This window comes from Podarcis cretensis (genome assembly GCF_951804945.1).
Source record: "Podarcis cretensis genome assembly, chromosome: 13".
NCBI classification, from domain to species: Eukaryota; Metazoa; Chordata; class Lepidosauria; order Squamata; family Lacertidae; genus Podarcis; species Podarcis cretensis.
Window position 1 is genome coordinate 57,439,383 of NC_137182.1, and position 12,564 is coordinate 57,451,946.

A 12,564-nucleotide genomic window follows, 5' to 3' on the forward strand; every position below is an offset into this window, starting at 1 on the left:
ATGAGTGTTTGGACCCCTGGGCACTCACTTGTGGGGTGCCTCAGGACTCTGTCCTCTCCCTGACACTTTTTAACATCTACAGTATATGAAGCCACTGGAAGAGATCACCAGGGGAATTGAACTGGGTGCTCACCAGTATGTAGATGATACCCGGCTCTACCTCTCACTTAAATGAGAACTAGAGAAGGCAGCAATGTCCTGTGTGATTGTCTGGAGGATGGTTAGTGGTCAAGAGATTAAGGTTGAATCCCAACAAGACATAAGTACTGTTTCTTGGAAATGGGACGCCTGAGTGTGGGGGCTCCCTGGTCCTGAAGGGGGTAACAGTGCCCTTGAAGGACCAGGTGTCTGTGTGGCCTGGGAGTCATTTTGGACTCACCGCTGTCCCTCATTGCCAGACATGAGGTTACAGGGAACCAGAGGCCTTCTTGCTAGCCATGCCCATCCTGTGGAACATCCTCCTATCAGATGCCAAAGAGATAAATAATTACCGTATACCATCTTTTGTAGACATCTGAAGGCAATCCTGTATCGGGACACTTTTCATGTGTGATGTTCTGTTGTGTTCTGTTGTTGTGTTTGTATATATTATGTTGGAAGCTGCCCAGAGTAACTAGGGTAACCCAGTCATATGGGTAGGGTACAAAACAGTAAGTATAATTAACTAATTAATTAACCAAGCAATTAAAATGTTTACATTAAAGTTAATTATTATATCTGTTGCCTGGAATCACAGGTAGCAGGGGGAGTGTTGTTGCTCTCAGGTGTGTTTCTGGGCTTCCTCAATGGGCATCTGGATCCAAAGACAGGATGACACACTAGGTGGGCCTTTGGCCTGATCCAGCTGCAGAACTCTTCTCATGTTCTAAGGAACAATGGGGCATTTTTCCATGGGGGGGGGGGGAGATTCCCCTTGGGAGGTTCAAGTAGAGAAGCTCACACCAGATTCTCCATCAGCCAGACTTTATTCAAAAATGCGAGAGCATTTCCACTGGGGCTTTTAATGTTTAATAGGTTATTGTATTTTAGTGTTCTGTTGGAAGCCGCTCAGAGTGGCTGGGGAAACCCAGTCAGATGGGCGGGGTATAAATAAATTATTATTATTATTATTATTATTATTATTATTATTATTAGCAAATGGATGTCTTATTAGCTATTCATCCTCCACCCAAGCACCTTCTGGCAAAACAACCCTTCCCCAGCCCTTATTTAACCACAGTCCATGATAATCAGATTACGCTGTATGTGTCAGAACCCTCCTTAGTGCTTTTCACTGGGCAATTCACCACGAGGTTCCTCTTCAACTGGTTCTTGCCAGTCTTGTGGTCAGGTTTTATTCTTGCATATGTGACAATTGGCTTCACTAAGAATGGTTCTAACATTAATTCCACCTCACAATGAATGGAGAATAGTGGCCAGAGACCACTGTTTATTTGTTTGTTTGCAGCTGCAACAGGTAGAACTCAAACCAGTGGCTACAAGTTTTAAGAAACAAGATTTTGGGAGATTTTGACAAAACGTCAGGAATAACTTTCTGATGATAAGAGTTGTTTGACAGCAGTATGAACTGCTAAAGACATTTAAAGCAGAGGTTGGATGGCCATCTGTCATAGGTCCATTCCAACACTATGATTCCATGACTCTATGGTTTCTCCCCACTGTCAGTGCTTTGATGGGAATTGAAATGGGAACTCTGTCTGAAGTCCTTTCCAAATTCCAAGCACAGATATGGTTTCTCTCTTGTGTGAATTCTTTGATGTGAAGTGAGACTTCCCTTTTGACTGAAGCTCTTTCCACATTCCAAGCACCGATATGGTTTCTCCCCTTTATGAATTCTTTGATGGGAAGTGAGAGATCCATTCTGACTGAAGCTCTTTCCACATTCCAAGCACTGATATGGTTTCTCCCCTGTATGAATTCTTTGATGAGTAGTAAGATTACTCTTCTTACTGAAGTTCTTTCCACATTCAAAGCACTGAAATGCTTTTTCTCCTGTATGAATTGTTTGATGAGAGATGAGAATGGCACTCTCGTTAAAGCTCTTTCCACATTCCAAGCACGGATATGGTTTCTCCCCTGTATGAATTCTGTGATGGGAAGTAAGAGCGCGGCTGTCCCTATAGCTCTTCCCGCATTCCGTACACTGATATGGTTTCTCCCCTGTATGAATTCTTTGATGGAAAGTGAGATGGCCCCTCTGAGTGAAGCTCTTCCCACATTCCGTACACTGATATGGTTTCTCCCCTGTATGAATTCTGTGATGTGACGTGAGAGTGGCGCTGTGACTGAAGCTCTTCCCACATTCTAAGCATTGGTAGGGTTTTTCTCCTGTATGAACTCTTTGATGGGAAGTGAGACTGTTCCTCTGACTGAAGCTCTTCCCACATTTCAAGCACTGATAGAGTTTTCCGCCGCCATGAACTCTTTGATGATAAATAAGACTGTTCCTCTGACTGAAACTCTTCCCACATTCTAAACACTGATATGGTTTCTCCCCTGTATGAATTATTTCATGGAAGGTAAGATTGACCTTCTGTGTGAAGCTTTTCCCACATTCCAGGCACTGATATGGTTTCTCCCCTGTATGAATTCTTTGATGGGAAGTGAGATTTTCCTTCCGAATGAAGCTCTTCCCACATTCCAAGCATTGGTGGAGTTTCTCCTCTGTATGAATTCTTTGATGGAAAGTGAGATTTCCTTTCTGACTGAAGCTCTTTCCACATTCCAAGCACTGATAGGGTTTCTCCCCTGTATGACTTCTTTGATGGGAATCAAGAAGGCCACTCTGACTGAAACTCTTTCCACATTCCAAGCATTGGTATGGTTTCTCCCCTGTATGGATTCTTTGATGGAAAGTGAGATTTCCTTTCTGACTGAAGCCCTTTCCACATTCCAAGCATTGATAGGGCTTCTCCCCTGTATGAATTCTTTGATGGGAAGTCAGAAGACCACTCTGACTAAAGCTCTTTCCACATTCCGTACACTGATACGGTTTCTCCCCTGTATGAATTCTATGATGGGAAGTGAGATTGACTTTTTGACTGAATCTCTTTCCACATTCTAAGCATTTATAAGGTTTCTCCCCAGTATGAACCCTTCGATGAGAAGTCAGAAGACTACTCTGACTGAATCTCTTTCCACATTCCGTACACTGATATGGTTTCTCCCCTGTATGAATTCTTTGATGGAAAGTGAGTGTTTCCTTCCGAATGAAGCTCTTTCCACATTCCAAGCACTGATGCAGTTTCTCGCCTGTATGAGTTTTTTTATGGAGATTGAGACTGCCCTTTTGACTGAAGCTCTTCCCACATTCCAAGCATTGATATGGTTTCTCCCTTGTATGAATTCTTTGATGGGAAGTGAGATTAACCCTGTGCCTGAAGCTCTTCCCACATTCTAAGCATTGATAGGGTTTCTCCCCTGTATGAATTCTTTGATGGGAAGTGAGATCAGTTCTCTGACGGAAGCTGTTTCCACATTCCAAGCATTGATAGGGTTTCTCCCCTGTATGGATTCTTTGATGGGATGTGAGATTGCCTTTTTGATTGAAGCTCTTTCCACATTCTAAGCATTGATAGGGTTTCTCCGTTGCATGAATTCTCTGATGGGAAGTGAGATTGCCCTTTTGATTGAAGCTCTTCCCACATTCCAAGCACTGATAAGGTTTCTTCTTTGTGTGAATTCCTTGATAAGAAGTGAGATTGCTGCTCTGATTGAAGCTCTCACCACACTCCAAATATTTCTGTGGTTTCTCCACTCTGCGGATTTTGTTGTGGTCTCCCTTGTTCTTCATTTCCAATTCATCACCACCTGCAATGAAAAGAGAAACAGATTAGAGCATCGGGAAGAAATGTAGCTCCAAATTATTGAACATTGTTGATTAATGCTTGTGACAGAGGAAGAACTAAAAGATCTTACATGGGAGATCCTACTACAGGATTCATATCCTTTGTTGATGTGCATTCATGGATGTATTTATGGGAACCTGAGATTTGAAGAGCCTGGCTTTCCTCTGGAATGGATTTTGTTTGGCCCAGTCATGGAATCCCCTCCATCTCCAAGGTCAGTAGTCTATTTGGTCGACGAAAAATTGACCACAGCAGAAGGACAAGCACAATGCCTGACAGAAGCTCCCTCAACTTCCCTAACCACTCTGAAGTCAACATTTAAAAGGGCCAGGGCAGTTCAGGACAGCCAGATCATTCTTAAGAAAGGCATAACAAAGAATCTTCATAGACAAAACAGTCAATAATCCTTCCATTCAAGGTGGCTTGTGGGGGTATAAGACTTTAGATGCTGTAGGTGGTGCAGTTAATCAAAATCTTGGGAGTTCATTACATATGGAATTTCAAAACAGGATGGATGGCAGCTAACAGATTGAGGTTGAATTCTGACAAGACAGAAGTACTGTTTCTGGGGGACAGAAGGTGGGTGGGTGTAGAGGACTCCCTGGTCCTGAATGGGGTAACTGTGCCCCTGAAGGACCAGGTGCACAGCCTGGGAGTCATTCTGGACTCACAGCTGTCCATGGAGGCGCAGGTCAATTCTGTATCCAGGGCAGCTGTTTATCAGCTCCATCTGGTACGCAGGCTGAGACCCTACCTGCCCACGGACTGTCTCACCAGAGTGGTGCATGCTCTAGTTATCTCTCGTTTGGACTACTGCAATGTGCTCTATGTGGGGCTGCCTTTGAAGGTGACCCAGAAACTACAACTAATCCAGAATGTGGCAGCTAGACTAGTGACTGGGAGTGGCCGCCGAGACCATATAACACCGGTCTTGAAAGACCTACATTGGCTCCCAGCCCATTTCTGAGCACAATTCAAAGTGTTGGTGTTGACCTTTAAAGCCCTAAATGGCCTCGGCCCAGTACACCTGAGGGAGCGTCTCCACCCCTTTCATTCTGCCCGGACACTGAGGTCCAGTGCCGAGGGCCTTCTGGTGGTTCCCTTGCTGTGAGAAGCCAAGTTACAGGGAACCAGGCAGAGGGCCTTCTCGGTAGTGGCATCCGCCCTGTGGAACGCACTCCCACCAGATGTCAAGGAGAAAAATAACTACCAAACTTTTAGAAGACACCTAAGGCAGCCCTGTTTAGGGAAGCTTTTAATGTTGGAATAGGTTATTGTATTTTAGTGTTTTGTTGGAAGCTGCCCAGAGTGGCTGGGGAAACCCAGCCAGATGGGCAGGGTATAAATAATAAATTATTATTATTATGATCCAACAGGGAACCTTACCGAGAGAGGCCATGATCCCACGATTCTCCTCCATGACTTCCTGATGCAGAGCTCTCTGGTCAGGATCCAGCAACGCCCACTCCTCGTCTGTGAAATGAATAGCGACATCTTCAAAGCACAATGAACCCTGAAAGGAAAAGGTCCTCCTCTTAGACAGTATAAAATGAAGTACTACACATTGTGCTGTTGTTTTCTGCCTGTTGTTTTCATGGGATTGTTTAATGGGATTGTTTGCATTTTAATTATGGATACTTATCTTAACATCTTAATGGAATTCTTTTATTGTGTATTTTAATGCTAGTTATCAATCTTTGTGCAAATGGATGGAACTCCAATATTGTCTGCTCAAGCTTTCCATTTGCCAGATGGAAGAGTCCATTCCCTTCTCTCTCTGTCTGCTATTGGGGATGAGGTTAGGGGAGACTTTCAGGGGGTAGAAACAGTGGGAGAAAGCCCTATTGTGCAGCTGATGGGGCTGGTTAGGTTAATCATGATCACTGAATGTCAGAGCTGCCTCTAGGTCCCAGCTCACAGAGGACCAACGCTAGGCTGTAGTAATGTACAAAAGTCTTTATTGAAGTTCAGTTTCCATTTCAAAGCTACAGCGTGCAGCCCTACGTCTTAAACCCTAGATCAGCGAAGTCCCATCTGAGTCCCCTCCCCTATGACACCAGTTTAAGATCCTAGCCCTGCTCCACCTTTTACGCTGCTCTCTCCTCCTCTGGGTCCTCCTGCCCGCTGGGGCATTGCCCTTTCTGGACTCTTCCGACGCTGAGTCGCTTAGCTCCTCCCCCTCCCTCCGGCGGGCTTTAGGACCCGGTTCCCAATCCTCATTCTCTGCTGTCCCGCGCTCCTGTACATTTGAACTTGCCTCTCGCGCCAGCCCAGTGACCTTTCTCCTAACCGTTACACTACTTCGGTCACTGCTTCCCTCTTCCGGGACACTAGCCGGATCTGACCTCTCCTCCGTTGTCCGACTTTCTGATGGAGGCGTGGTCAGCCCTGCCTTATCTTCTCTCCCTGGTGGGGAATGCACTGGCCCCGATCCTTGGGACTCTTCCCCCCCACTCTGCTCTGGTGGGGAAGCTGGTCCTGATTTCCAGCTACTGCTCTGGGAGTCCCTGCTGCCCCCTTGCTCCTGGGGCATTCCCCTTGGGAACCCCCTACCCCTGGCCACTGGCGCCCCCTTCTGTGAATCTTCCGATTCGCTGGAGAGGCTCATGGAATCCCTCGGTCCACTGTCCTCTTCTCCTACGCTCCCCTCGGATTCTTCCCCTTCGCTCTCCATCTCCTCTCTTCCCTGTGCCTCTGCTCCTGAGCCCCTGACACTGAAGAAATGACTGATAAAATAATAGAATTCTTGAACTGGAAGAATTGGAAGAGACCCTGAGAGTCAGATAATCCAAATCCAAATCCTGCAATGCAGGAATCTCAACTAAAGTGTCCCTGACAAAGGACCATCCAACCTCTGCTTAAAGAGCTGCAATGAAGGAGAGTTCACAACCTTCCAAGGGGGTCAGTTCAACTGTCAAACATCTTAATGTCAGAAACTTCCTCCTGATGTTTAGTTGGAATCTCCTTTGTAGAATCCATTTTTACTATGTTATCTCCTCCCAGTCTCCTCTTCTCCAGGCTAAACATACCCAGCTCCTTCAACCATTCCTCATCTGGCTTGGTTTCCAGGCCCCTGATCATCTTGGTCGCCCTCCTCTGCACACATTCCAGCTTGTCAACATCTCTCTTAAACTTTGGTGCCCCAAACTGCACACAGTCTTCCAGGTGTGGTCTGACCAAGGCAGAAGAGAGTGGGACTATTACTTCTCATGATCTGGACACTAAACTTTTGTTAACACAGCCTAGAATAGCATTAGCTGATTTTGCTGCAGTTCTGCCTTTTGTCTGTCATCCAAAAGCATTTCTCTGTATTCTCTATGCATGGGAACTACTATTTTTTTCTTCCCCTTGCTTCAAACATAGCCAAATAAAACTTTTAAAAATTATTTTGAACCTCTCTTGCAAACCTGAGCTTCATTCTGAGCTTTGGCCCACCAGACCTTCTCCCCACAACTGTTGCCTCCTCTTGTCTACTCCGCTTTTGTGCCCTTCTTACTTTTCAGCTCACCTGTAAGCTCCTTATGTAACCACACCAATTTATCTAGATGCCTCCCCCCCTTTTTTTGTTGGACTTGTCTGTATTTGTGCCTTCAACACCTCACATTTAAGAAACTCCCAGCAACCTGGGAAACCCTTTTCTTTGACTATTTGTGACCATGGGATCTCACCCAGAAGCTCCTTAAGCTTTTGAAATTGGCCAGAGTGCATGTCTGAATATACTCCATTTTCAGTTGCCTCTGAATCATGAAATCCAGAAGGACATGATCACTTCCTCCCTCATTTCCCAGTAATACAACTTTGTTGACACAAGCCTAGAGGAGAGACACTTGTTTGGAACCAGAGACACCCTGGCTACCCCACCCCTCAGCCTCCTTCCCCTACCTGATCTGGTTCCACAGCCACTGATTCCCCTCCACCATCATGAAAGGATAGATGAGGAGGTCTTGCCAGCATCATTTTGTCACCTGCAAGAGACAAAGTTAAGTCAGAATCCATGAGTGCATGATGCTCTCAGGTGTGAAGCAGTGCTTATCTAGCTACAGATAGGCCTTAGAGAAATTATCCCCTGCTGATGTTTGTACCCATCTCATATTTTCATTGTGCAAAGAAACATCTGACCTCCAAGTGTCTTCCCCCAAAATATGAAAAGAATTTACAGATTAGTTTCTAAATCCACAGCATGTGACCAAATGGAGAAGAAACTCCTTCCTCCTTACCCAGCAGCCTCTCTCTGGTGTCCAACGGAGTCATCTCTGCCAAATCAGGGCCCATTTCTGCAAACAGATCCTTTCCCTGAAAGAAAAACAGGGATTCCAAACAGAGAATGGGGAGAAAGATCAGAAAGCGAATGGCAGAGATAAAATCTGGGGGTATCATATATTCTTCCTTGGACGCTTTCCAAAAAAGGATGGGCCATTAGTAGATGATTTTAGGAGACTCTCCCTCCTGTCTGGAGCCCCTTGGGAGCATCCAGAGGAAAGTCTCTCTCACCTGCATCTTCTCCACCTGCTTCCTCTCCTCCGCCTGACTCAGGAGGAAACCTTCGGCCAGGGCCACTGCCTGGGAACTGGTCTCCGCTCCGCATTCCCTCACCCAGCTCTCCATCTCCGCTGGAAGGACAGCCAGGAACTGCTCCAAGATCACCAGGTCCAGCATCTCAGCTTTCGTGTGCCTTTCTGGCTCCAGCCATTGATGGTCAAGGTGGTAGAACCAGCTGCAAACCTCTCGTGGTCCTTCAGTCTCCTGGTAGCAGAACTGCCTGAACTGCTGGCTCTGCACATCTGAGCAGAGGGTGTCCTCTTCTCTCAGGACCTGCTGCACAGAGTTTTCCCAGAATCCCCCACTTCTCCCAGTGCCAATGGCATGGGTTCCTCCTGCTTCAGGACCAGCTGAATTTTGCTTATCCAGCTCTGCTCCCAGGAAATCCTCCAGAGATCTCAAGGAATCTGTTTTTCCTTTCGTCATGTTCTGTCTGACAGTCTGAATTAGAGCTGCCAGCAACTTCTAAAAAGCAAATATAATGTTCCATTATAAAATTGTCACACAGTTAGGAGAAGAGAAAGGTTTCCTGAGCAAGCATGGATGAGTTTTGCTAGGAACCAGGACTGGATTGCACCACAGTCCAGGCTCTGAGCTTTCTTTAATAAAGAAAGGAAGGAAAATGACCATAAAAAATATGCAGGCAATAGAAGGGATTTCTGTGAGTTGAAACGGCCTGATTGCTTCTACCTTGCAATGTTTTCAGTCAAGGAAGGAAGTCAGAACTATGAGTGATGAGTAAGTCATTTGTGGGGGTGCTAACCAAGGGATTTTCAAGAGTTGCTCTTCCTCCCACTCTGACTTCAGGGCATGTTTTTTTCCTGCTTGCGTCTCATTTTCTAGCACTTGGAACCTCCAACCTTCTCAAGAAAGACTCCTGGGATGGGGTCCCCCTTTCTTTATTCTGAGGGCCAGATCCTGATCTGCCCAACTTCTTGAGGGCCAAGTGGGTGAAGCCAAAGCACAGCATTTAAAAGCAAGCAGAGCAGGACTCTCCTTCTTTCTGTGATTGTTAAGCTTTTTTAAAGCTGTTTTTAATGTTGTGTTTTAATGTTGTTACCTGCCCTGGGAACTTAGAGTGAAAGGCAGGCTAACAACAACAACAACAACAACAACAACAACAACAACAACAGACCTTAACCCCCCCCCAGCCATATATGCTTGGGATACTCCTATGCTAAGGGATCATTGCAATGCCCTCTGGGTGGAGCTGCTCTTGAAGACAACTTGGAAACTGGTTCAAAAAGCAGCAGCCAGATAATGGGCTTGCTTCGCTTTCTATTCATAGCATTGCCATACCTGCTTTTTCTTCAAGACAGGAGCAAAACTAGGTTTTATTTCACCCAGGTCAAACAGCCAGTTTGCCACACACCCCACGTGCATTTGAACACACCCAGAGGCAGGCTGGGAGCCTTAATTGCTTCCCTCTGGGGCTCCACTTGGGGCCAAGAGGGCATCCTAATGCCAATTCCTTGGTTGGGGAAGGCCTGGTTTCCCCCCTCTCCAGATTCTGCACCTGGGACCACGGCCCCCTCCACTATGCCACTGCTTTCCACACCACCACGTGGGCTGCCTTTCTAGCAGGGCTCTCCTGCCTTGGATGGTGATGTTAAGCATAACTGATTTAATTCACACTGAAATGGGAATGTCTGTGTACTGCCAGGAAGAGAACAAGCCTTTTCTGTGGTGGCTCCCAACTGTGGAATGCTCTCCCCAGAGAGGCTTGTCTGGCACCCTCATTACATATCTTCAGGTGCCAGGCAAAAACATTCCTCTTTACCCAGACCTTTGGCTATTAAATAATCTATGGCCTGTAAAAGTATGGGGGACAGAACTCTTACGATGACAACTATTTTATTATTAGGCTATTTGTCAGTATGCTTTTTACTAAGTTCTTATTATGTTTTTATCATTGATGTTCTGTCATGATTTTTTAATGTTGTAGAGCACCCTGAGATCTTTTGATAAATGGTGGTATATAAATTGAAGAAATAATAATAATAATATATTGGTGAAAGGGTTTAACTGGAAGATTCCACTGACTTCAGACAAGCAAGAAGAGCGGTCTCTTGAGCTTTAACTAGTTGATAATTAACTGGTTGTTGTTCTCTAGCAGCCAGGGAGTGACCTTAGATCCCATGGGAGGCTACTGAATAGCAAATTCGCCATCTTGGCAGGGTGGTGACCGAGTCTTTTGTTTTCTCTGACTCTCCTGAAGTGAGAGAAAACGGCTCCAGAGAAAATGGAGGCTGTAGGAAGAGACAGACCTTTGCTTATGTCTGTTTGGAATGTGCTTTGTTCTCTCCCAAAACCTGATGGAAGGAGGATGTAAAGGAAGCGCATGGGTGGTCCTCCCCCCCAATTCACCTCCATTGTGCCTCTGAGCATGTGCAGAGTGTCTGCTCTCCTATCTCCATATCCGAATGTCCCAGTGGGCATGGAAGCGGCTAAAAAACAGCTACTGCAGAATGGCAAGAAAAAGGGGAGCAGGAAGCGTAGGTGGAGCTCCCAGCTGCTGTCCTGGGGTTTTTTTTATAGAGCACCGCCCGCCCCCCCGCCTTGGCCTCTCCCTCCTTTAAAGCCACCCAGGCCGGCGGCCCAGCCTTCCTCCTGCAGGAGGGGCTTCCCCAGCTCAGCCGAGGACAGAGGGAAGCTCCCTCTTTCTTGATTCCTTAGCTCAGGCTTTTGTTTTTCTCTTTGGCGTGTATTTGTGTCCGGCTTCAGCCTCTTTGAGATCTGTCCTTTTCTTGCCCCCCTGCGAGCGGGCCCCTCCCAGGCTTGGCAGAGAGGGATGGGGCCGGAGTAGGCGCCGGTCTATCTAGGGGCCCCGCGCCTTTGAGGGGCCCCACAACAGTGGATCGAAAGAACATGGATTTGATCTGGAAAGAAAATGACAATCAACCCGAGGCAGAAACTTCAAAAGAATCTGCGAGGGGGGGGGCCCTTGAGATTTCGACTACCGAGAGGCCTCCGCCAGGTTTCATCCGGCACTGGATTTGGGGGTGCCCCCCCCGCCCCCTCCCCGGCAGCCTTGGGACCCCCCCCCCTTCTCCCCCGGAGAAGAGAAGGAGACTCACCAGAGCCCGGAAGATGCAGAGCCGAGACAAGAGCCCCCTCCACTTGCACGAAAAGACTGGGGAGGGAGGGAGGGAGGGAGGGGCTTTTTCTCTGGAGGACCTGACCCCCCCCCTTTTTAATACCTGTCCTCTCTAGGAAGGCAGCACCCATTTCTTTTAACCCTTGGCTAGCCGAGCACACCCAATTCACCCTTCTCTCCACCATTTCCCCATGATTGTAGGCTGTTTTGAACTGTTCTTTAATATTGTGCTTCTCTGTTGTCATCTGCCCTGTGAACTTTAGGTGGGTAATTGAAAATAATAACAATAATTATTTATTCTATGCAATAATATTATGATTCTATGATGACTGGGGAACTGGTCCAAAATGCAGTGGGCAGGCGAGAGTTGTAGTCCAAAGCTCCTGGTCAGCGTCAGGTGGGGGGAGGCTGGTGTGGGACTAGGGCAGAGGGCAGGAGCTTCTGCAGCCGGAGGGCAGACATCCAGGCGCCGCTGTCAGGGCTGGCAAGGGCACAAAGGAGCCTAGGCAGACTTCTGTCTCCTGCATGAATTGGCCTCATCCCCTTTCGAAAGCCATCTCGGTTGGTGACCACCCCTGCCTCCTGTGGGAAGGAGTTCCATAGTTTCCACAGTGCACCGCATGCAGAGGCGCCCCCCCCCCCCCGCCCTCAATCTTCCAACAGTCTTTCTTGATTTACTGCAGAGGTCAGATTGTCGTTTTTATATTACGTGTATATTTTATGTCCAAATGCTTCTGCCTGGCTCTGTTAATAAATGTGACATCTAAATGGGGGTTTGTTTGCACGCCCTCTTCTTCCCAACCCAAAGACCCCTCCATAAAGTGGCAAGCAGTACATGGATCCAAAGGAACAGCAGACAGGGAGGAACCTCTGCTCCCTGATTTGGGGGTTGTAGGGGGTCCCTCCAGGGATTAGCTGAACAGGCCCCCTGCACCCTCCCCTTCAGCACTGGGTCAGATGAAGACAGACTCCCCAGGTCCCTGGAGGCATCACTGATTCAGCACTTGAACAGGGTGAGGCAGGGCCTCGGAAGGAGGGACTTTTGCTCTGGAGGACCTTGTTCCACCCCACTGCCTTCAT

The 12,564-nt window shown here is 47.2% G+C and overlaps 1 protein-coding gene across 1 annotated transcript; it reads right to left on the reverse strand.

Moving 5' to 3' along the window:
• Positions 1-1,398: 1,398 nt before the first annotated feature.
• On the reverse strand, positions 1,399-11,552 carry LOC307202119 (uncharacterized protein). Its single transcript, XM_079951805.1, has 6 exons — positions 11,465-11,552; positions 8,340-8,852; positions 8,066-8,141; positions 7,731-7,813; positions 5,235-5,361; positions 1,399-3,810 (listed from the first exon to the last, which is right to left on the reverse strand). Exons 2-6 carry the CDS (start codon positions 8,811-8,813, stop codon positions 1,643-1,645), a joined length of 2,928 nt encoding a protein of 975 aa, XP_079807931.1. The 5' UTR covers positions 8,814-8,852; positions 11,465-11,552; the 3' UTR covers positions 1,399-1,642.
• Positions 11,553-12,564: the final 1,012 nt, after the last annotated feature.

Bases quoted from the DNA above. Each gene is read 5' to 3' on its own strand.
- LOC307202119 (XM_079951805.1), bottom strand. From the start codon at position 8,813: ATGACGAAAGGAAAAACAGATTCCTTGAGATCTCTGGAGGATTTCCTG. The intron at 5,362-7,730 runs GTAGGGGAAGGA...TTTTCCTTTCAG, and splicing joins TGGCTGTGGAACCAGATCAG to GGTTCATTGTGCTTTGAAGA. The intron at 3,811-5,234 runs GTAAGGTTCCCT...TTTTCATTGCAG, and splicing joins TGGGATCATGGCCTCTCTCG to GTGGTGATGAATTGGAAATG.